Genomic DNA, 24,909 nt, shown 5'->3' on the forward strand with positions numbered 1-24,909 from the left:
AGTGGAAAGAAATCAGAGTGCTAAGTCCAAACAAATTGACAACATGGGCACACCTGGAATAGACTTGAGTGGCTAGAGGCATCTGATTGGTAGACACAAGAACAGGGCTGACAAGATGGAGGAGACAAAAGCCTAAAGAGCAGATAAGACACGAACAAGAGACAGCTAAAAACAAAACTAAGTCAAATCAAAACAATGCAAAGATCAACAAAAACAGAGTTTGTGACATTTGGTTCCACTTCAAGTAAGCAACATCTAAAAGAGCAGAACATTTTCAGGTTAAACATTATTCAGGTTTTTTTTTTTTTTGCAAGTTGTGCAAGTCGAAGAGAAGTTCATGGTGGTGGTTGGTCAGTGAACCCTCTTAGCATTATTGACATAACAGCAGTCGGACATCTGAGCAAGCATAAAGTCGGAGTGGTCAAAACATCAATCAGACACACTGACAGACTGTAAAGAGTAGAAGTTCTCTGTCAATATGCAGCAGTCGGTGTTGGTTTTATTTCTACTGTGCTGTGCATCAGTAGGCATTTCTGGAATGAGGAGAGAATATTTCCTCAGAATAGAGGAACTTAATTGGAACTATGCACCGAGTGGGATGAACCTCATACAGAATCACACAATCCAGGAAGATGAGTAAGTCTTTCCTTTTTCCTTGATGTATTTGTAGCTACTAACTGTGGACTGTGAACCTTTGTGGATGGTTGAAGTCATGGCCATTGAAAGTGTAGTGGTTTGCATAGCTGACCTTTCTATGTAATTGGTGTCAATTCCCACTCAATATAATGTGCTGGCTTAGATGTACAGTGGGTACAACATTTACAGTAATTATATTACTGAGCAGAGCACAGGTCCCACTAAGACAATACAATCGCCCTCCAGAAGTCAGTGAAAATGACAACCCTCCCTGTGCTTTTTTTGAGGTTTCTCCAAGTCATTTTGGGTTAGTTTGACTGAACCTTAGGTAAAAAATTGTCTCATTTTGTATAAAACAACAGAGAAAGTTGGGTCAAATCATCAATTTGTCTAAATTTCACACCACTTTCTGGGTGTTTGTGCAAAAAGAAAGAAAGAAGTAATTTTGTATAAAAGTTGGTCAGATCGTCTATTTGTCTCAATTAAGCCAAAATGACCCAAATAGAGGATTTGACCTAACTTTCAGGGTTTTTTTCCTTAAAAAAAAGAAGAAGGTAATTTTGTATAAAACAACCCAGAAAGTTGGGTCAGATTCTCTACTTGGGTCATTTTGGCTTAATTTGACAAAAATTGCCTCATTTTGTACAAAACAACACAGAATGTTTTTTGTCTCAATTTTAGTTTTAGAAAATAAAAGAAAAAAAGTAATTTTGTATAAAAGTTGGTCAGATCGTCTACTTGTCTCAATTAACCCAAAATGACCCTAATAGAGGATTTACCCAATTTCAGTTTTTTTTCTTAACTCTTTGACCACCAAAAACGTTTAATAACGTTTAGTAAAATCCAAATGAGCGCCGCCAAAGACGTTAAAAGACGTTCACTATGTTTTTTTGTTTATTTTTTGAAAGCATGTGGAGGAAAGCCTTGGCAAGCTGTGCTGAAAGTATCAAGCAGGTCGAGTTAGTATAATGACTATTTTTGGGCACTAGATGGCATCGATGACTCTCTTTGGACAAGATCGGGTAGGCGTCAGTAGAAGACGTGAGGCGGAGCTAGAGTGTTGAGGGGAGAATGGCTGAGGAAGCGAAAATGGCGACCGGTTGCAAGCAGCTCACGCTTGAGCATTTTTTTCAGACGAAAAGCATCAACCAATGCTAAAGAGCATATTGATGATGATGATGGTGACTCCGAGGTTGACGCCGAAGTTGGAAGCGTTGATGCCGAAGTTGGAAGCGTTGACGCGGCGGCTTCGATCGCGTCGTAAAGCCTCACCGGCTAGCGATGCTAACGCCGGAAAACGAGCACTTCTGCACAGGCAGACGTTCAATCGGACGATGAAGAGTACCCCGAGTCCAATGCATATTCATCGGAGGAGTGGGTACAGTCTGATCACGGAGAAGACACTGGTTCTGGACTACGATGCCACCATGAATGGAGTGGATAAGATGGATCAGAACATCTCTTACCACCCGGTATAGGAACTGAAGGACATGAGGAAGCCAGACGTAACACCAGGTCACTGTATCATGATCCTGAGAGTAGACTTGTTGACAACATGGCCAAACACACACTGCAGTATATACCTGCTACTCCCCGGAAAAAAAGGCCGGCAAGAAAGTACACGCGAAGGGGCAATCGCAGTGAAACTAATCTGTGGTGCAAATCCTGCTGCGTCCCCTTGCACGCAGGTTTTTTTTTACACAATATACTTCACAAAAACAAAAACTGTGTAGTTGAAACATCCACACAATTGTAAATAGTACCACAGTTGCACACATTTGTAAATAGTTTGCCAAATTGTTTTGTCAAATTGTTACACTGTTGAATGTAAATAAAGTATTTTGCTATCAAAAAACACTTTTTCATTGTTGGTGGTAGTGTTTTACAGAAGTAAAGCACTGTTTAGATGTTTGTGGCATCATTCATGGAAAAAAAAAGGTGTCAAATTCACTAGAGTGCATGAAATAATATCGTTTCACTAAAAGCTTGATTTCTCCGTATTTTGGTCCAAAACAGAGCATTTGGGGGAAACTAACCTATTTTCTATTGTTGATTACTGAAGAACGGAATAAGGTCAGATCCTCTACTTGGGTCATTTTGACACAATTTAAGGTATATTAAAAAAAAGGCCTCATTTTGTACAAAACAATCCAAAAAGTTTTTTGTCTCAATTTCACCCCACATTCTGGGTGTTTTTGGGGGGGAAAAAAAGGAAAAAAAGTAATTTTGTATACAAGTTGGGTCAGATCATTTCTTTGTCTCAATTTCACCCCACTTTAATGGTGTTTTTTGAAAAAAAATAAAAAGGAAACAAAAAGTGATTTTGTATACAAGACCCAAATAGAGGATTTACCCAACTTTCAGTTTTTTTTCTTTAAAAAAATAAGAAGAAAAAAAATAGGTAATTTTGTATAAAACAACCCAGAAAGTTGGGTCAGATCCTCTACTTGGGTCATTTTGGGTTAATTTGACAACTTTAGGTAAAAAAAAAAATTGCCTCATTTTGTACAAAACAATCCAGAATTTTTTTTGTCTCAATTTTACCCCACATTCTGGGTGTTTTTTTAAAAAGAAAAATAAGTAATTTTGTATACAAGTTGAGTCAGATCGTTTATTTGTCTCAATTTCACCCCACTTTATTGGTGTTTTTGAATTTTTTTTGATTTTGTACACAAGTTGGGTCAGATCGTCTATTTGACTCAATTTCATCCCACTTTATTGGTGTTTAAAAAAAAAACAACGCATTAAAAAAAAGTAATTTTGTATAAAAGTTGGTCAGATCGTCTACTTGTCTCAATTAACCAAAAATTACCCAAATAGAGGATTTTCCCAACTTTCAATTTTTTTTAAAAGAAAAGAAAAAAAGAAAAAAGGTAATTTTGTATAAAACAATCCAGAAAATTGACCCATAAAGTGGATCAGTCCATTTTTGATCCACTATTGGGGATTACTTTTGACCCAACTGTTTTTAGAGTGTACATGACTTGTTGGTTTGGATGTCACCGCAGAGAAGCTGGAGTCTTTTTGAAGAAAGGCCCCCAGCGAATCGGCTCAAGCTACAAGAAGGCTGTTTATAAGCAATACAGTGATGCAACATACAGAACAGAGGTTATGAAACAAGACTGGCTGGGCTACCTGGGACCCCTGCTGATGGCTGAAGAAGGAGACACTTTGATTATCCACCTACGAAACACCGCGTCCAGACCATACAGCATCCATCCCCATGGACTGAACTACAGCAAAGGCAGCGAGGGTGAGCAATGAAATGTCTTCTTGTCAAATCCATTCGAGGCATATTACTGTGAGATCTTGTCTTTGTGTGTGCTTCTTTTCTTAGGGGCATTGTACCCAGATGGCACCCCACCAGAGATGAAGGGAGATGACTCAGTGACTCCTGGTACAACAGTAACTTATGAATGGACCCTACGACATTCCCACAGCCCAAAACCAACAGAGAGCAACTGCCTGACCAGATTCTATCACTCCCATGTGTCTACTCCAAAAGATATAAACTCAGGATTGATTGGACCCCTCATTCTCTGTAAGACAGGTACTTGGTGAATTTGATAAGTGGCGTTTCTGTGTGGAGTTTGAAGGTTCTTCCCATAGTTGCGGGAGTTGTTAAGGTGCTGTTGCTTCTTGTTGCAGCCCAAACACATTTGTATTATGTTAGTTGAACAATGTGGTGTGTGTGACTTTGAATTGTTTTATGTCTCTATGTGGCAGCGTTGTGATTGACAGGTGATCAGTCCAAGGTATAAAGTCAGATGAGCTAGGTTCCATAGCTCTCCTGTAACCCTCAACAGAAAAAACTAAAAATAGCAACAAGCTGTTTTTCTCACAGTTCCCAAACAGATTTGTGAATAATGATGAAACTTAGCTATATTCTAATGCTAATTGCTTCAAAACGGAAACAGATAGAAATATACTTTTTTTCTCCTGTTAAAAGAAGTATAGTAATAGTAATAGTACTGTAGGCCTTGCAAAATCAGTCAAAATCCAGTAAAACAGCCAGGTGCGAAAGGGTTTGATTCAGTGAAAATGGCTGGGAGTAAATGAGCTAATAATTAAGAGAAGGGTGCAAATGTATGTTGCATACAAGACTTTATGTAGTATTTTCTGGTACTGCATCATAGTGTGACTCAGTGAAATCATGTTACAGTGTAAAAAATTCACCGGACTTTACCAATAGGAACAGTTTGCAGTTTTTCTAGCTGCTGCATGTATTTGGAAATCCAATGATTTGATGAAAAAAGCAGTTGTGCAAAGTGCAAAAAATATTGATGAAAAAATAACAATTGAATTATTGAGTTAACCTTTATCTCTTTTGTGTAGGAACTCTGGACATACATGGCGACACCACAGCAAACTACATTTATGCTCTGATATTCTTGGTGTCAGATGAAAACTTCAGCTGGTATCTCGATGACAACATTAGGACACATATAACAAACCCTGCAACTGGCCTGAAACAGGATGAAGATTTCATCGAGAGTAATAAAATGCATGGTGAGAAAAGAGGGCCATATTTCGTACAGATTCCAGCTACCCTATACAGTATGTTCTCAAACTGTACAAACTGGGTTGCAGGTATAAATGGATTTCTGTATGGTAACCTACCTGGACTGAGTATGTGCCAAGGGAACAAGATCCACTGGTATATGATTGGCTTAGGAAATGAGGTAAATCATCAATGATTTTAGGATGGAGATGATTTGACTAGATGGGCTCTATTTTCGTAGACAGCGAATGTGCGGCCGAGCATAAAATTTGGGAAACCACGTTGTGCCGTGCTGGGTGTTCCGGCAAAACAAGAACCTTTTCTTTTACACCGCCAAACCCAACCCCTTCTTGTAGTTCCTTATAAATAATTTGTACACATTGATCTCCTGCATTGACTGCAGCCAGTCTGTTTATGCTCCCGCCAATTAGATACCCATTCACATTCACATTCATGCCTATGGACAATTTAGAGTCTTCAATGAATCTACAATGCATGTTTTTGGAATGTGTGCAGACAGCAGAGTACCCACAGAAAACCCACACAGGCACAGGGAGAGCATGACAACAACAACACATCATCAGACAAATTGAGATTTGAGTTACAAATACAAATTAATTGACTTACTTCTGATAGTTTCATTGTATGTTAATACATTATTTATTTTATTTGTCCTTATAAGCAGGGCTCTAAATTAACTTTTTTGATGACCAGCCATCGTGGCTGGTGACTCTAAAGTTACTTGCCAAAACCCTATTTCCACCAGCCAATCACCCCAAGCAAACATTTTTCTAGATTTAGTTTTCTTTTCCCCTAAACATACAGTAACAACAGTATGTCTATGGCAGTACTGCTATTTTAAAAGATTGATGCAGGCCTAAATTTAGGTGGCGTTTGGTCGTATTTTTATAGTGAGCGTCTATGGGTAGGAAGGCAGAATGCCAATATAATACAAGATACTGTGGCGATTGTTTTTAAATTTTCAGAGGTTGAACTGGGCATACGACTGTAACTTAGGCCTACATCAGTTTCTTAAAGTAGCAATATGATCGGTTACAATTGGTCGTAGTTTTCTGTAACTAAGCCACGTCCGAGCTTCCCCGTGCTGCCCTTTCCTGATAATAAAATGTGGTCTTTAATCCCGCCGAATCGCTCAAATCCATATAGTTATGTCACAGGAAAACAAATTAAATGAAAAGTAAGGCTGCTTTAATAAAGTTTAAAACGCAGGAAGAGCATCCCAGTACGATAAGTTGGCTTTAATTTGTCGCCTGCCGCATTGTTCCAGTCGCTGTGAACGACACCGGAAGTTGAAGCACACAATGATCACTTAGCCTCCGGGTTTTGTGAAAAAGGTCTATGGCTCTCGCATAGTAAATATGAATTTTAACACGCATTTGGCGGCCGTTAATTTAGAGCCCTGCTTATAAGTAAGATGACTATAGTCAATTCTGACTATAGAGGGTATCATCAGTCGAAACTATATAAACTGCAAGGAACATCTCTAACCACCATTCTTCTCCACCTGACAGGTGGACATGCATTCAGTTCATTTTCATGGGCAGATTCTGACAAGTGAAAATCACCACACTGACACAGTCAGTCTTTTTCCCGGCTCGAGCACCACAGCTGAGATGGTAGCAGACAACCCTGGACACTGGCTGCTGACGTGCACTGTTAACGATCATCTGAGTGGTGGGCTCTCTTTCTCTCTATACAACTTAGTGCTGCAAAATTTACTTTGAAAAAGTAACTTAGTTACTTTACTGATGGCTTACTTTTAAAAGCTACTTTAGTTACTTTACTAATTACTTGATTTAAAAAGTAACTAAGTTAGATTACAAATTACTTTAATAGCTACATTCAGCAGATGCCGACAACTCTGATTAACATAAAAAAGCCTCCCGTTTATGCCACTTTACTGAATTGAAAATGCATTTTTAACAGTGTGTGTGTGGAGGGGGTGTATTTAGCGCCATCTAGTGGTGAATTAATAATTCATTCATTTTTTTTTATTTTTTATAAAGAGCTCAGTATTGTTCATTCGGAAATGTCATCATCATTGCTCTTTATTTTTTTAAATATATATATATATATATTTTTTATATATATATATATATATATATATATATATATATATTTTTTTTTTTTTTGTGTGTGTGGGTGAGTATGTGCGTGCGTGCGTGTGTGCGTGCGTGTATTTGTTAGCTCACCAAAAAACCTATTAGAAAAAATCTCATACCGTTCACCTAAACCGAACACCGCCGTCAGGAGACCCGAGGGGACCAAAGAAAACCAAGGAAGGTGAAATCCAGCACCGACCAGACACCACCCACCAGAACTCCTCCCCAACCCAAGAAACATCCAGACCCCGACAAATCCAAAAAACATAAAATCAGGGAGGCCTCAAGAGACCGAAGGAGAGACCGAGAAAAGGAAGGAAGGACAGACGAAGCCGAGTGAGATCCACAGACACCAGCCTCCACCGATTCAATGACCCGAGGAAGAAACAGATTGTGTCTGAGTTTCGGTAGATGCTGGTGTGGTGGATCTGGCATGCATGAAAATCTCCACCAAAGAGGGGAGCCGTCGACCCCCGCCGGAACAGAGCAAGCGCAACACCTCAGGGCCCCCCAGGCCGCGGCAGCGCCAAAGGACGACCCCCGGGCCCCGCCAGAGCCACCGGCCGGAGAGCAAACCCAGGAACAGGAGCGCCCCCCGCACCCCCCACGACCCCCCGCCCCCCATCCATCCCCGCCACCCACCCCAACCCAGCCCCAGCCGCCCCCAGGTCCCCAATCCCCCAGACACCCCCAGCACCCCCCACCCCGCAACCTCCACCACCCCCCCCCCCCAACAAAGCCGCCCCCCCCCCGACCAACCGGCAGCCCCCCAACCCCCCGACCCCCAGCCCCCGGGGACCACCCGCACCCAGGCACCGGCGCCGAAGAGGGGCCGGACAGCGGAGCGGAGAGGGCAGCCGCGCCCACCCCACCCCCCGCCGTGTGGAGGGACGGAACACCGGGGGCAGAAGGGGGAGATGGGGGCACCGGAGGGCGGCCGACACCCCCGAACCCCAGGCCCAGCGGGGGAAGGCCCCGGTCGTCACCCCAGCGTTCTTTGTGAAAGTTAACCCGTTACTGAGTCCGCCAGCTCGCCGACTGGCGAACTCTACTCCTAAACCGTGAATGTGACCCCACCCAGTGTATATACAAGTGTGTGTGTGTGTGGTGCATTAAAATTAGGAGCAGGTGAACCGGAGCCGAGGGAAATGATATTCCCACGCTCCGATCCACCCGCCTCCCAAGCATGTTACTGAGTGTATGTGGTGCATTAAAAAAAATAGATAGGGCGGGGGGGGGGGGGCGGTCGACACGGACAGGGGACCGCAGCACTGCTCTATACTGCGGCCCCCAACCGATGGCACCCCCCCCCCTAAGTTGTGTGGTGTATTAAAATTGGAGGGGAGTTGTAGGGTGAAGACGGTGTTTCCATCCTACCCCACCCCCCAAAGTGTGTTATGTGCCCTATATGTCTATAAAAGTGTATTGTGCAAACGTAGTGTAGTGAGTTAAGAGGAGCGACCAGCGGGACCCTCCTCAACCGGGCGGGGGCAGGAGGCGCACCGGCCTACCAAGCCCCCACCCACCCCACCGGGACCCCGGCGGGCATATGGGACCCGTCCGGCGGGGCGATAGGGCTCGCCCCCCGGATACTGGGTCCCGCCCGAGGTGTGTCTGGTCGGTGCTGGATTTCACCTTCCTTGGTTTTCTTCGGTCCCCTCGGGTCTCCTGGTGTTTGATTTAGGTGAACGGTATGAGATTTTTTTTTTTCTAATAGGTTTTCTGGTGAGCTAACAAACACACGCACGCACGCACGCACGCACACACACATACTCACCCACACACACAAAAAAAAATGTATGTATGTATGTATGTATATATGTATATATGTATGTATATATGTGTATATATATATATATATATATATTAAAAAAAAAAAAAAAAAAAAAAGAGCAATGATGATGACATTTCCGAATGAACAATACTGAGCTCTTAAAAAAAAAAAAAACCCAGCCACCCCCGCCGGCCCCCGTAGCACCGAGACCCGGGCCACGGATGGAGCCCCTGGCCCAGGGGAGGGGAAGGAAGGCGTACCGGGGAGGGGGAAGGGAGGGGGGAAGGAGACGACAAGAAGGGCAGGGGGCAGCGGCAGGGCCGCAGAGAGAGGGGGAGAGGAGGAGGAAGGGTGACGAGGGAGAAGGGACAGGGAGGTGGAGGACGGGCGGGGAGAGGCGAGGAGGGAGAGGCAGCAAGGGGGAGGAAGGGGGAGGGGAGAGGGAACCACCGGGCACCCCGGCGGCCCACAGGCCTCGAACCGCGTCGCCGGGCCCAGAGCGAGGGAAAGCCCCGCAACGCAGCACCCCCCAAGAGACCCAGGGAACGGCCAAGACGCAGCCGCCACCCAGCACTCCTTCATTCATTTTTAAAAACCCACTATTAATTTCAATAATATTTGTTCTATCACATCAACATACATCTTTTTAGAGCTGCTGAAAGCAGAAAACTCCATTTTGAATCACTACTGTTGCCTGTGGCTGAAAAATAAAATTGCACACACCCTTCTTCACGTACACAATGCACTCGACACATCCGCAGACAGAGGGCCGGAAATTTGAACCTGAATCTAGTCTGAAAACTATTGGCTAGAGGCTTGCAGGAGTAGCCATTGTGAACAGTTAAGGTGTTAATCTGCTAATTAGAAGATGTTTCAGTCATAAATGGTCAAATAAAAAGGCTTTTGTAAAGATATTTTGTGGCAAATTGAGCAGCTTTATATATCATTGTTAGGCATAGAATGAGACACAAATCCCACGAGACAAAATGACTCACAAGATTGAGTCCAAAACGAGACGAGATTTTTGCAAAATTTGTAATAAAAAAAAAGCCCAATATAAATTTTCCAGTTTTCAAAATGCTTTCTATGTACTGAGCAGACAGAAAAGAAAATCCAAAATGTTGATATTCGGATATCCTACTGAAAATTCTATTGAATATTTGGACAAAAAAATAATAGGTCTAGTAATTGCTTATATTACATAGGCTGACATGTTTCACCGCTAATTTCTGCTACGGTTACCCGAAAGAGAAGGACTTCATGAATGTAGTTATCCTCTGTTGGTGCTTGAAGCTAGTGTTGGACCCAATGGGTCAAGCGCCGTTTACCTTCCACAACTGTGGCCTGCAGGTGAGTCCCGTGATTTGGGCTCCCGCCGCTTGTCTCCCTCTTCTTTGCTCTCACTAGGTTTGCTAGCTTCTCTTGTTTATATATATATATATTCTACTAGCCACTCTTGCTCGCTGCTCCCGCAAGTTACTGCTAGCTGGGCTGCTTGCTTGCTCATTCCAAATAATTGTTAGTAGGCCTATTTGGAGGTAGCCTCGCAAAGTGTGGTCTCTCTGAGGCACTGTAGTGCGAGTGCTTCAAAATCACTGAATTCATTAGTTCACCTCTAGATGGCACTCAATAACACACACTGTCCATTTATGTTTTGATTCTATTAACCGCTTCCGTGCTCCTGGAGGTGGATTAATTGTATTTTGCTTTTGGTGGTTAAAAGTGTTACCCAGTTAAAATTGCAGCATCACCTTCTTATCAAAGTAAATTAAGGTGACATAGAAACATGCAAGTTTGGTGTTTAACTTTAGTCTGATTACATGCCTGGGAAAAGTAACGCGTTAGATTTGTCCCTACAGGAGTAACCAAACGCATTATTTGCTTGACTGCTGTACTGTACTCATTGAGTCACCAATTGTGTTACTCACTTGACTGTTATGACTTTTGTTTTTATGAAGGTGGTATGCAGGCTATATTTGAGATCAGAAAGTGTTTTCCAAATGTCCACAAACCTCGTCCGCACGGTCAGCTCAAAGAGTTCTTCATTGCTGCGGAAGAAGAAGTCTGGGACTATGCTCCGACATTGCCAACGGACAGGTTCAACAAAACACACGCACGCACGCACGCACGCACGCACGCACACACACACACACACACACACACACACACACACACACACAGGTTTGTTTAACTATCTTTGTGGGGCTCTCCTAGCCCCTTCACCTAACCCCAACCATAAAAAAATTATTGCCTATCCCCGTTCCTTACCCTAACCTCAACCATAACCCAATTCAAACCTAAACTCTAAAACAAAGTCTTGACCCTCAAAAAGAAGTCTAAACTTGTGGGGCCCAGCAAAATTGCCCCACATGGACGGGTGGGCCCCACAACTTTGTGAAATCCCGAAATGTTGGCCCCACTATGTAACACACACACACACACACGCACACGCACGCCCCCACGCACCCCCCCCCCCCACACCCACACACACGCGCGTGGTAGAACTGTGTGTCTTTGTGCAGTGAGGCAGACATGTTTGTGACCAGAGGTAGCAATCGTATTGGAAGTCGCTACAAGAAGGTTCGCTATGTGGAATACACTGACAGCTCCTTTCTGACAAAGATGCTACGCAGCGCAGAGGAGCGACACCTTGGACTTCTGGGTAATCTTGGCTGGTTTGTATTACCAGATGGACCACAATAAAGAATGGATAATTTATATGCACTGAATGATTACTTAGTACAGAAAACTCACTAATGGACTGTATGACCCTATTATGAAGCAATGAGCCATTTAATGCCACATACATACAATATTTGGGATGGAATGTCTACTGTTCAGCAGTAGACTTTACAAATACTGTATACTGCATGACTGACATGCTAATTACATCCCTAAAACTGTTACTGTTTGCAATTGTCATCTGCCTGTAATTCACTGATACGTTAATAATTGTCGTGCTGAAAAGCTCTGGAGACATAAATATTTTTTGCAAATGCCACCTTGACCAGTTTCCATATGTACGACGGCGTATTAGGGCCTCGTCTAATTAAAAAAAAAAATCAGAGGGTTAATATTCTGAGAAAAAAACTCGCAAATTTGCCACTTTATAAAGGTGCAAATTTGCGACTTTTGAAACCTATGACAAATACACGTAGCGTAGCTATAGTCTGGTAGTAAATGGGACACTGTTTATAAAATGAAAAGGCAGGATGGAGACGGATTCATTCTTAATTTAAACTTTACAGCTAGAGAGACAACACTTCCTGATCCCCTATCAGCTGATTAACACTAACCAATCAGAAGCTAGCATACTAGGTAAATGCAAGTGAATGACGGAGAGCAGCAGATTAGATACTTGTACAAAAAAAAAAATCATAAATGTTTGAATGTGTAAATAATAATTCTGGAAACACAAGTGTACAAGTAAATATTTATTTTAACAAATTAACTTAAATGCTTGATCCTCAGGGTGTGGACCTTCGCAAAGTGCTGGCCCTACTCAACACTTCAAAGAGCAAATGCTTAACATCATATGGTTAATCTCTGCAAAAGCAATTAAATACTATCTCCTTATTTGAAAGCCCGACCAAAAAGTATTGGCACAAACATCATGTCATGTCTGGGAAGATCTGGTTTTGGTTGAGGGTCCCGATTGGTCCTGAGTGGGTTCCAGCCCTTCCGGGTTGACCAATCCGGGCCCTCAGCCACTTATGCCTGGCCCCAGGTGTGGCTAGTTACCCAATTAGTGTGAGTGTATTTAATTCCCGGGTGGTGATCAGTCGGCGTGGGATCATTGCCGCTTGTCACGGTCACCCCCGGAGTTCTGTCTGTCATTTTGATTTTGTATCTTTTCAGTTTGTTGTTTAGTTTGCATTTAACAGTACCCTGGTTAGTGTTTTCTGTAAAATAAAGCATGCCAGTTTCGCACTCCTGCTGTGGTTCTCCTGCCTCCCTGCATTTTGGGTCCTCCACTTCACACGCCGACAGACACCACGCCGCTCCGTGACACATCCGAGTAGTACACTACCTGTATTTCTCATAGGTTTCTGAGTTTTTTCCTCGCAAACCTGCCACTTTATAAATTAGCAAATTTGCCACTTTTCTCGGAATATTGCCTCCACCCTCTATAAAAAAAAAAAAGTATACGTGGCCCTAATACGCTGTCGTACATTTGAAACAAATTGAAAACATTCTGATTGTGTGTCTCCTCCAGGTCCCGTGCTGCGAGCTGAAGAGAAAGACACCATCAAGGTGGTCTTCAAGAACAAAGCCAGTCGGCCTTACTCTATACAGCCACATGGCGTACAGTACAGCATCGAACAGGATGGGACGCTCTATCACAATGAATTAGAAGGTTTAAACACTGTTACTGTATTCACTTTCATTTCAAGTGAATGAAAACCATTTCCTGTCCATGATTGTTTATACTGTATTTGGTCTTCTTCATTCATTTAGAGTCCGACACTGCAAAAAAATTAAGGGAATTAAAACATGAACAAAGTAAGTGATGTGATTGTCCATATAAGAAAAATCCCTTATGCATTTTTTTGAGAAAACTAACACACTGATATTACATTCAACAGGGATAGTGACGACTCCTCCAGCTGCTCTGGTGGGACCAGGGAAGACACACACTTATGAGTGGTTTGTGCCTGTGGGTGCTGGACCGGTGCAAGGGGAGGCTGACTGTCTGACATACCTGTACTACTCAGCGGTAGATCCTGTTAGAGACACAAACTCTGGACTGGTCGGACCATTGCTTGTCTGTCGACTTGGTTCTCTTAAGAAAGGGATACAGGTAAAGGAAAGGAAGTGTGCAATTTTTTTGGGTTATCGCTTTACAATAAGTGTACCCAGAAAAGAGGCTTTGATGCAGGAGTGAAAAGGAAAAGGTTCATAGCCGGTAATGAGATGGGCTACAGTATGTTGTTGGTTTATAGGGGTAGTAACAAAAACCAGGAGATTGAAATGGTGACAGAGTTGAAGAGGCTGAGATTATCTTTAGGTGTGATGTAACTGTAGCACAGACTGAAAGCTAGAGAGGTCAGCTGGAGAGGGTTAGGACATGTACAGAAGAGGGACATCAATAGAACAATGATGGAAAGGGAGCTGCCAGGTAGGAGGTAAGTGAAAGGCCAAAGAGGAGATTCAGAGATGTGGTGAGGGAAGAAAACTTGCAGATATCTGGAGTTCAAGCAGAAGATAAAGAAGACAGGAAAATGGAAGAGGATGACTCACTAGTGGTCACTCACCAATGAATATGGTTAAGTTGAAAGAGAAAGAAGGTGAAGGGTTTGTACACTACATGGTTTAAAATATGGTCGTTCATTGTTTATAACATAATTATAAACTATTTAAAATGGTATCGTTATTGCAAAGTGGTATAAATCACTTTTTTGTGCAGCTGAACCAAATATTGAAAATTGTAGTACGCAGTTTATAAATGTGTATGGGTGCCATTAACTCATTAACTCCCAGCCATTTTCACTGAAGCAACCCCCTTCGCTCCCAGATGTTTTACTGGATTTTGACTGATTTTGCAAGGCCCACAGAATAGTGTGTTCTATTGCTATAAAAACATGGAACTTACTAAAAGAAAGATTAGAGTCTCTTCTTGTGTCAGGAAAAAAAAGGAATCTGTTTCCGTTTTGCAGCAATTAGCAGTAGAATATAGATAAGTTTCATCAAAATTCACATTCCTGGTGAAAACACTGACAAAAAGAGCTTGTTGCAACATGGCCTTGGCTGAGCTCTTATACTCTGCTGCCACCTGTTGGCCGTTTTTTGTAATAACTACCATTTCTTTAAGCGACCTCTTCAGGTCAGAAGCTGCAAAGTTTTCTGTATGATCTTGCATAAAAAACACATACAAAAAATGAGTAAATATACGTTTTTGGGAGTGAAGGGCAAAGTATTAAAACACGTGTTTACACGTTTTTGGGTTTGAATGAATTAATAAGATCATTTCTGCACTACTCATCAAGCATTTTGATTGATTGATGTTTTGAAAACAGCTTTTTTATGTAATGCCACATTTTCAGCTTCCTTTCTTTTCTGTCCACCTTGTAGAAGAACTATAAGAAAGAGTTTCACCTACTGGCCACAGTGTTGGATGAAAATTTGAGCTGGTATCTTGATGATAACATCCGTGCCTTCACCACAGCTCCAGCCACTGTTAACAAGGAAGATGAAGGCTTTATTGAAAGCAACAAAATGCATTGTAGGCATACCGAACTTCAACTTTTTCAAAATTAGCTGCATGTAAATAATAAACATACGGGTCACTCCATATCAATTCACAGATATCCCCAGTGACACCCCTTCAATTTGCCAGATTTTTATTCCATTAGTGCCTAATGATGTTAAAAGAAATAATTCGAAGTTTGAGCCATCTAGCTCAAAACTGTTTTTGAGTTATGGACCTTCAAAGTTTGGGTGCCTCACCCACTTTTGGAGGGGGTCTATATCTTGGAAATATTTTTTGTCAAAATGTAATTGCATTAAAGAATCCACTTTTAAAGGGGTAATATCTCTAAAAAATAATAGACCTAAGCTATTTTTAAGCACAGGTTCTGATAGACATGGTCATAATATATAGATACATCAATTCACAGGTCTGTACCTACCTTAAAACAAAAATATTCCAGCCTCCAAATATGGTATAATTTTTTTTGTGCAATTCCCAAAAGTGGGCGTGGCACCCAAACTTTGAAGGACAGTAACTCAAAAACGGTTTGAGCTAAAACTTCGGATTCTTTCTTTTGACATCATAAGGAACTAATGGCATAACAATCTGGCAAATTGAAGAGGTGTCACTGGGGAGTGCGTGTAAATAGACACGAAATGACCCATTCATGAACCAAATGACTTAGCCTTCAGCAAAAACAAAAGTTCTAACATCTCATGATTATTTGATACATTTTAGTCAAAAATGCATTTTTTTAATTGTTGTGTCATTTTGTGTCTCTCAGCCATCAATGGGTTTGTGTATGGCAACCTCGAAGGCCTGACTATGTGTAAGGGGGACAAAGTCACATGGCACCTGTCAGGACTCGGTTCAGAGACAGATATCAACAGTCTTTACTTCCAGGGAAACCGCTTCATCTTTCGCCAGAACAGACAGGATACCATTTCTGTTTTTCCACACATCTCACGCACCGTGACGATGGAGCCAGACAGTATGGGTGCGTGCCTCATCATTGTAACAAGAATGAAACATGAGATCTAACATTTCTTTGAGGCAAGCAGCCAATAGTTTTGAAGTTATACATATTTAAACTCAGTGGTGGCTTGTCAACAAAGGGTGCTAGGACGGTGCCCAGCTGAGTCATCTTAAAAGAGACAAGAATTAAATACTGTACTAATAAAGTAATACATAAACTAATAAAAATACCATACTTGAAAATAGAGCATGTGTGATACATGAGATTTTGGTATCCAGTGATATCAAGTTGAATACTGGTGCCAGTATCGCTGATACCGATACCAAGTACTTTTAGGTTAATAAAATATGGTATTTTGAATGTTTTTGTTTGATTATTTGATTTTTTGCAAATTAAACTTTCTTGTTGGCTTCTTAAATATGCTATAATGCAATATCCTCAACGCAAACATACCTAGACTGTCGTTTAAAGTTACAATGTAGTAATAAGTAATAATCTTCATATTCTAAGTCCCTGTCGCTCTTCTGCACTCAAACAAAAGTCAGCCACCGATGTTCCTCTAGTTAAGACACATAATACGTTACTTACATGTTGTGTTACACTAATACCTAGTTCAACGAGTATTTGGAAAAGCTCAAACGAACATAATTGAGCGAGGGACCCATGAGAAACCAAAATAAATAAATGCAAAGGATCGATACTAGCTCTTTGGTATCAATACGATACAGATACTCACTTTACTCTTGATTTTATTGATACTTGGCTCGATCTGCACAGCCCTATTAGACATATAGAGAACAACAACCGTTGGCTGAAACTATTATTAAAAGTTTGACTTGCGTAATCGGTCTTTGTGTAATACAAACATATTGGGCACCTTGGGCTGCTAAATTCCACCGCCCGCAGCCACATTTAGTTTAAACGGCAGAGCTGGGCATTCTGTCAGTACTCACCGACAGATGACGAGAATTTTTTTTTTTTTTAATTACAGGGTTTTTGTCTGTCAGTGTAATAGTCATTAATTGGATCAAGTACCGGCTGAACTCTCAGTCCACTGACGGATCACCCATTTTGTTGACGAATGACGCACAGTCCATTAGAACTGATGGATTGCCCATGTTTGTCTGGTGGTCCTAAAATAGTGGTGATGACAAAACAATGGTTACAATAAAATGAGAGACTGACGATTAAAGTTAGGTTCGGCCCGAAAAAATGGACTGATGATGACAGAAGGGTGCCCAGGGCGTTGACAAATGACAGACAAACAAAATTTTGTAAATTGCCCAGCTCTGGTAAATGGAGTTACTGTTTAGAGTTTCTGCATGATAAACATGGGGCAAATACTGTACATGTACTCAACTAATCTACAAAAGCAAAACAAATCAGATAACACATATATTAATTTCTGCGGGTGTTTTCCAGGTCAATTTGAAGTGGCATCACCCACGGTCAACCAGTACCGTGGAGGAATGCGAGCAAACTACACGGTACAGAAATGCAGCTTTTTGCAGCGCCAGGGTGAGACCATGTTCCACTCTAAATCCTACTACATTGCTGCCATTGAGATGGACTGGGACTACTCTCCAAATCGTACTTGGGAGGCTGAAATGTTTCATGGTCAGAAAAGGTAACTGTACATATCAAGCACAAACATTTTTGTTTTGTCTATACAAGAACTGTGCCACTGAGAACTAGAGTGATTTTTTTCAGATTTTCTAGGACAAGGATTTAAAGTTTTATAGCTGCAATAAAATCAGGAGGATTTACTGTATATTTCTCCTTCCTGAGTCTTTGTGTCATGGTTGTCTGGGGTGCTCAAATGACACCCTATGATGAGTTGGACAACATTTTCCCTTGCACTGGAGCTAGGCCTGGAGGTTGGGCTTGATGAGCGACTGGTGGTCTGTACCCATTGGGCAGAGCGAGGCACAGTGACAGCTTGAAAAAGCAATGTGGGTCCCCCTTCCCATAGGCTCAAGGGTTGGGTCCGGTTCTGTCTGTGCCTTTTGCAGATGATGTGGTTCTGTTGGCTCCATTAAGCCTAACACTCGCTGGAGCAGTCCGCAGTCGAGTGTGAAGTGGGATAAGAATTGGCACCTTTAAGTCTGAGGCCATGGTCTTCAATTGGAAAAGAGTGGTGTGCTCGCTTCAGGTCAAGGATAAAATCTTGCCCTAAATAGAGGGGTTCTGTCATGATGGAACGTGAGTGGATGAGGGATAGTGGGCCCCAACTGCAGGGAAAGTGCAATGTGTGGTACTTTTATTAACCATAGGGAGAAAGGAGAGCAGACTACCATGACTGGATGGGACGTGACTGGACTGGTCACCAAGACTGGACGGGACGCGAGTAGTCTGGTCACCATGACTGGACAGGACGTGACAGAACCTGATTTGCCTTGACTTGCCGTGGAGTGGCTATGACTTGGCTGGGGCTATGGCTTCTTGGCTGTGACGAGGTTGACTTGGCTGTGATGAGGATGACTTGGCTGTGACGAGGACGACTTGGCTGTGACAATGGCTACTTGGCTGTGGCAATGACTCCTTGGCTGTGGCGATGACTTGGCTGTGGCGATAGCTTTGGCAGTGGCGATGACTTAGCTGTGGCAAGGACTTGACACACGAGCTTCCACACATAACATAGACAATGCACCCCCACCGACTGGACAAACATAACAGACTATGTACACTAACACTAATTAGACACACCTCGGGAAGGGAAGACACACACAGGGGGACGTGGTTAGACATAACGAGACAAGGGAAGAAACCAGGAACATAAGACAAAAAACACCAACCACAGACAAAAACAGCAAGAACACCCATAACAAACAAAAACCCAACCCCCACAGAACCGAGACATGACAAGTTCAAGTATCTTGGGATCTTGTTCATGAGTGAGGGTAGAATGGAGCGGGAGATTGATAGGACAATTGATGTATCTTCTGCAGTGACTGAGAATCGGGGTGTCATGGTGAAAAAAGAGCTGAGCCGAAAGGCAAGGCTCTGAATTTACTGGTCGATCTACGGTCCCACCCTCTCCTATGGTCATCAGCTGTGGGTAGTGAGTGAAAGAACAGTCAAGGCATCTTTCTGAAGCATATGTAGAATTTGAATGACAGAAACGATCAAAGTGTTTCTAGGTGATCTCACTTGGATAGGACAGGAAAGGAAATGTCCTAATCAAATACTTGAATTTGAAGAGGCTCTAATATGTCTCCTGGTTGGTGTTGCAATGCCTCCGGATCCCCTGGCAGAGCTGGACAAAGTGGCTGGGGAGGGCTTTCCTGCTAAAATTGCTGCCCCCACTTGAAGAAGCACAAGACAATGGATGGATGGATTTATATTTTTGTGATTTATATGGCAGTCGTTAGTACTTCTTCAGAATTCTTATTTTTACACAAGTTTTCCTCAGATTTTAGTTTTTTCAAAACTTTCATCAAATCAATCAACATTCAATGACAGATGATAAATATCATTCACTTGGACTAATATGCAGATAAGCCTAGATATTATGATTATTTTTTAAACCATTCAATAAAAATACTGATTTTCTGGATCTTCTATGATCTCTGCAAATCATTTTCTGGATATTTTTGCTGAGTGCAATAATGGACTGCCCCCTATATTTCACAATCGGTACTAAACCCCTTTTTCTTCTCTGATTTGTTACTTGACTGCATTTATCAACACTCACACTTAATTTCTGAGAAAAATGCTATTTCTTTTTTGGAATATGTTGCACATTGTGCATCTGACTCATCATCACCATGAGGATACTATTGAAAAAGTAACAAGCAGCTGGAGCGCAAAGTGCTCACATAAATACAGTATGTTGTCATTTGAATACAATATTTATTCAATACAAGTGTTATTTATTAATGAAATGTGTAATCTATAAAACCAAATTGCACTCAAATTAATGTTTCATTTTCTTCTGCAGTCCAGCATCTGTCTTCCTTAACCAGGAGGGTGGCTTCATTGGCTCACGCTACAAGAAGGTCGTTTATCGCCAGTTCACTAATGACAAGTTCACCAAGCAGGTGGAAAGAGGTGCCGACATGGAACATCTCGGCATTATGGGTAGGATGTTAACAAAATGTTTCTCACTTCACATTGCATTAAAGTATGACAGGTAAGAATTGTACAGAATATCACTCATTTTCAGCTGTACGACTTGTTCATATGTTCACTCTGTTTTTTTTTAGGTCCAATGATCCATGCTGACGTTGGTGACAAAGTCAAGGTGTTTTTTAAGAACATGGCATCCAGATCGTATTCGATCCATGCACATGGGGTCAAGACAGAAAACCCAAATGTTTACCACACCAATCCTGGTAAGCAAACCCGTTATGATGACTGCACAACAACAAAATACATACATATGTTGATTTTGCTGCCTTTGCCTCTGTTGACCTAAAATGGAATTGCTAATTCGATTAGACATACTGTTTTTTTTAAGTAAATGAACATCCTAAATCTTTGTTTGTAAAATGATAGTTAATGTCTGATGTTGCTCGTTGAAGTTGTCAAATGCTGCGTGTGTTCACAGGTGAGACTCACACCTATGAGTGGTATGTTACAAAGAATACAGGACCGACCACTGAGCAAGAGGAATGCTCTGTGTCAGCATACTACTCCACAGTGGATGTTGCTAAGGTGTGCTAAAGACAGCTTGCACACACACACACACACACACACACACACACACACACACACACACACACACACACACACACACACACACACACACACACACACACACACACACACACACACACACACACACACACACACACACACATACACCCCCACACACACACACACCCACACCCACTGACATTTTACCTCCCTGTCTGTCAGGACCTGTACAGTGGTCTAATTGGTCCCTTGGTCATCTGTCGACGTAGTTGGGCCAGGTGAGGATTGTTGATTATTTGGTATGGGAGGTAAGCTAACACTTCAGGATAACTTATTTTTATATGATGTGTTTGTGTGATGTCCAGATTTAAAAATACTGGAGTGCTAATTTGTAACAAATATTTTATGCTAACGTTTACTTTGAACTGTCACTTCAAGGAGTTTGGGCCTGAAGAAAGAAATAGAAGAGTTTGCATTGCTGATGCTCGTATTTGATGAGAATGAGAGCTGGTGAGTATAGTTACAAATCATTCATTAATAAATGTGATGAAAACGTTGAATTAACACATTAAATAACAGTCTCTTTGGAGGGAAAAAAAAGTGATTCACAACCACTGTGCTGTGAGATCTCATGGCATGTCACTTAAATGTTCTATAAAATATGTATTTACTGCAAATCATGTATATTTGGTCATCTATGTATGCAAGCAACATATTGTGACAGGCAGAACACTGACATGCTCTTCGACTAAATGGCAGAAGGTACAATTATCCATAACTGTGTAGCCACCTGTTGCCATTTATACAACAGAATACAAGTTTGTGTTCAATAAAACAGGCCCCCGGTTTCACACAAGATCATCATTATACTGAATATACCTTATGTGTCATTTTTTGGTGGTGGGCATGTTTCAAGTTTACCTGTAAAATATGTGCCTTCACTCGGGAAACATTGTCCGGATCCAAATGTAAAATATGTTTCATGTTTTTTCCCACTCGTAATACCTAAATTGCATCAAAACATCGGCTTTAATGTGCAATGTTTATATATCAGGTATTTGGGCGAAAACATTAGGACCCACATCGGGAACCCACGGCCAAATTTGAAGGATAATGAAGACTTTATAGAGAGCAACAAAATGCATGGTCAGAAAAGCACATTATTGACTTGTAAATACTATAAAGGATTTAATGTTCAAACTGCTGATTTTGTTCTTTGTGTACAAATTTAGCCATTAACGGTTTTGTATATGCCAACCTGAATGGCTTGAACATGGAGGTGGGAGATAAAGTCTACTGGTACCTGATGGGGATGGGCAATGAGGTGGACATACATGGTGTACACTGGCACGGGCACAGTGTGGAGTATAAGGTATTTGCAGTTGAAAACACAAATCGCATTCCCATAAAGTAGCATTACTGAATTGAAAAATGAAATCTCCAATATTGTTTTTTTTGCCAGCTGGGTGGAGGCCCACACACTACTGATGTGTTTCAGCTTTTTCCATCTACCTTCCAGGTAAAACTGGCAGTCATATTGTGGTCAGTTGACTGCAGAACATTCTTCTAAAGCTTGTACTTTACAGTGTGAATAATACAGTAGTTGTTGTTGTAAATCTCGAGGTTACTTTTGGATCAAATTCCTGCTAACCTACCCAATTTGTCTGTTTTGTTCTTCTCTCTTTATCCTGTGTAGACAGTAAAAATGCGTCCTGAGTATCCTGGAACATGGTTGCTTCACTGTCATGTTACTGACCATATTAAAGCTGGCACAATAGCTATGTATACTGTGAGAGAAAAAGGTGAGTACAAAGTGACAGTAAGGATGTGATATATGTGCTAATGTTTAAGTGTATTTTTTGTGTTTGCAGAGAACAAGAGGGGATTCGCTGGTTAAAATGTTGGAGAAAGAAGAGTACAACACATCTCCAAATATATTCTTATTAAAAAAAAAATATAGTACATAAAATATAAACAGTATTTGAGCTTAAATTATTACACTATAATACGCTTACATCTTCATGACATTTGAATGCTATAGCTTCATGATTATATATATGTCGACTGCAGTGCCTGGAATTTTACAGCAGGGGGCAGTCTAACTACAACAACTAAATCTACTACCTTTAGGCGCACATGAATTTGAGATCGAATGCCAATTTTTGGGGGTTCGTTTTCCCACCCATTTACAAAAATGCAGCTGCTCAGTTAAAGAAATCAATCAATAAAAAATAGCCATCTAAGTGCTAGTAATAGTGGAAGTTTTTACAAACCCAATTCCAATGAAATTAGGACATTGTGTTAAACTTAAACATAAATAAAAACTAAATACAATGATTTGCAAATCATATTCAACCTGTATTTAAATGAATACACAACAAAAATATAAGATATTTAATGTTCATATTGATAAATTGATTGTTTTTAGGAAATAGTCATTAACTTGGAATTTTATGGCTGCAACACATTTCATAAAAATCGTTACAGGGTAATGTTTAGCACTGTGTTACATCACCTTTTCTTTTAACAGCATTCAATAAACATTTGGGAACTAAGGACACAAATTTTTGAAACTTTGTAAGTAGAATTTACGTAGAATACAAGAAACACTTGTAAACTAGATTACAGTGAATTGCTGTAAAAGTAAACATAGTAACTGTAATTTGTATACAGTAAATATTTTTTACAAAAAATGCAGTAATAACCGCTGGGTTCAAGCATGTACAATTAAACGGCAGTGATTTACGCGAAAAATGTCACAGAAGACACCTATTTGTGCTCTCTACATTTCGTCGGCGGCACGGTGGCTGACTGGTTAGCACGTCCGCCTCCCAGTGCAAAGGTTGTGAGATCAAGTCCGGGCTTCGGCCTTCCTGGGTGGAGTTTGCATGTTCTCCCCGTGCTTGCGTGGGTTTTCTCCGGGTACTCCGGTTTCCTCCCACATTCCAAAAACATGCATGGCAGGTGAATTGGACACTCCAAATTGTCCATAGGTGTGATTGTGAGTATGGTTGTTCGTCTCTGTGTGCCCTGCGATTGGCTGGCAACCAGTTCAGGGTGTACCCCGCCTACTGCCCGAAGCCAGCTGGGATAGGCTCCAGCAACCCCCGCGACCCTTGTGAGGACAAGCGGTACAGAAAATGGATGGATGGATGGATGCAGTAATGTACTGAGATTTTACAAGAATTATCTGGCAACTTTTTTGCCAGTTATTTCCTGTAAATTCTACAGTCAATTCGTTAGTGTTGGGCAATTTACAATTACGCACAAACTACTATTTCTAGAACAGCGCATGGGCGTACGAACGAACACAGGCAGGCGACTGAGGGAGTGTATTCTTACGAAGCAAAACTTGTGAACTGACTCGCTATTTCACCATAAATATACTTAACAGACGTACTATGGTTACAACAAACCTCTGCTGCTTTGGCGACTGCTATGTGACTGGCAATGTTGTAACCGGGATCGAATGAGGAACGTCTCCGCTGGGTTCAAGCATGTACAATTAAACGGCAGTGATTTACGCGAAAAATGTCACAGAAGACACCTATTTGTGCTCTCTACATTTCGTCGGTGGAAATGGGCCAGCAGCTGAAAATTCAGAACCAATCGATTGCAGGTATGATTATCATCTGCTTTCTCAGCGTTAGCCTTGCTAGCTGCTACAAAATGCTAGCTATTATACATCATGGTCAGGGCCGCCTTTACCTACTCATAGGCCCCATAGGCCTCATAGGCTAACCATCAAATATAGGCCCCCCTCCCAAACCCTAATTGAGATGCGCTGCTTATTTTTTCACTATTGACAAACAAATCAGCGCACATATTAAGTGTGTGGGCTGCACATGGCACCCACTCAGCTTGGGGGTTGATTTTCCTATAACATGCTTGTACCCCTTTGTAGGCTCCAGACGTTATCGTAGCACTGCCCCCTGCAATTTGATATATCAACCCCCATCTCCTTTAAAACACTTGTTAGTGACTGGAACAGGCTTTCACCAGTGTGCCTTACTAATGGCAACATTTTTACAAAGCGCTCTTCAATGCAACCATCTGGTGACACAAATCTTA

General features: G+C 41.7%; 1 protein-coding gene across 2 annotated transcripts; it reads left to right on the top strand.

Moving 5' to 3' along the window:
• The first annotated feature begins 390 nt into the window (after positions 1-390).
• On the top strand, positions 391-23,393 carry cp (ceruloplasmin). Of its 2 annotated transcripts, none has more exons than XM_086088544.1 (24): positions 391-636; positions 3,645-3,889; positions 3,974-4,186; positions 4,972-5,145; positions 5,227-5,318; positions 6,670-6,832; positions 10,993-11,131; positions 11,557-11,696; positions 13,251-13,391; positions 13,493-13,537; positions 13,621-13,835; positions 15,107-15,257; positions 16,009-16,221; positions 17,623-17,827; positions 20,141-20,280; positions 20,406-20,534; positions 20,750-20,856; positions 21,061-21,116; positions 21,277-21,348; positions 21,893-21,984; positions 22,071-22,210; positions 22,301-22,357; positions 22,535-22,640; positions 22,710-23,393. In XM_086088544.1, the coding sequence occupies exons 1-24, from the start codon at positions 479-481 to the stop codon at positions 22,733-22,735; spliced, it is 3,219 nt and encodes a 1,072-aa protein (XP_085944670.1). In that variant the 5' UTR covers positions 391-478; the 3' UTR covers positions 22,736-23,393. The 2 variants fall into 2 exon arrangements, with proteins under 2 accessions (XP_085944670.1, XP_085944671.1); XM_086088545.1 differs by having other exon boundaries at positions 11,581-11,696.
• The last annotated feature ends 1,516 nt before the right edge of the window (positions 23,394-24,909 follow it).

The sequence above is a fragment of the Leptonotus elevatus genome, chromosome 11 (assembly GCF_054856555.1).
Source record: "Leptonotus elevatus isolate MCC_2025b chromosome 11, RoL_Lele_1.0, whole genome shotgun sequence".
Lineage (NCBI taxonomy): Eukaryota > Metazoa > Chordata > Actinopteri > Syngnathiformes > Syngnathidae > Leptonotus > Leptonotus elevatus.

Coding starts and splice junctions, on each gene's coding strand:
- cp (XM_086088544.1), top strand. CDS start 479: ATGCAGCAGTCGGTGTTGGTTTTATTTCTACTGTGCTGTGCATCAGTA. Junction 637..3,644: donor CACACAATCCAGGAAGATGA/GTAAGTCTTTCC, acceptor ATGTCACCGCAG/AGAAGCTGGAGTCTTTTTGA. Junction 21,985..22,070: donor AGAGAGCAACAAAATGCATG/GTCAGAAAAGCA, acceptor GTACAAATTTAG/CCATTAACGGTTTTGTATAT.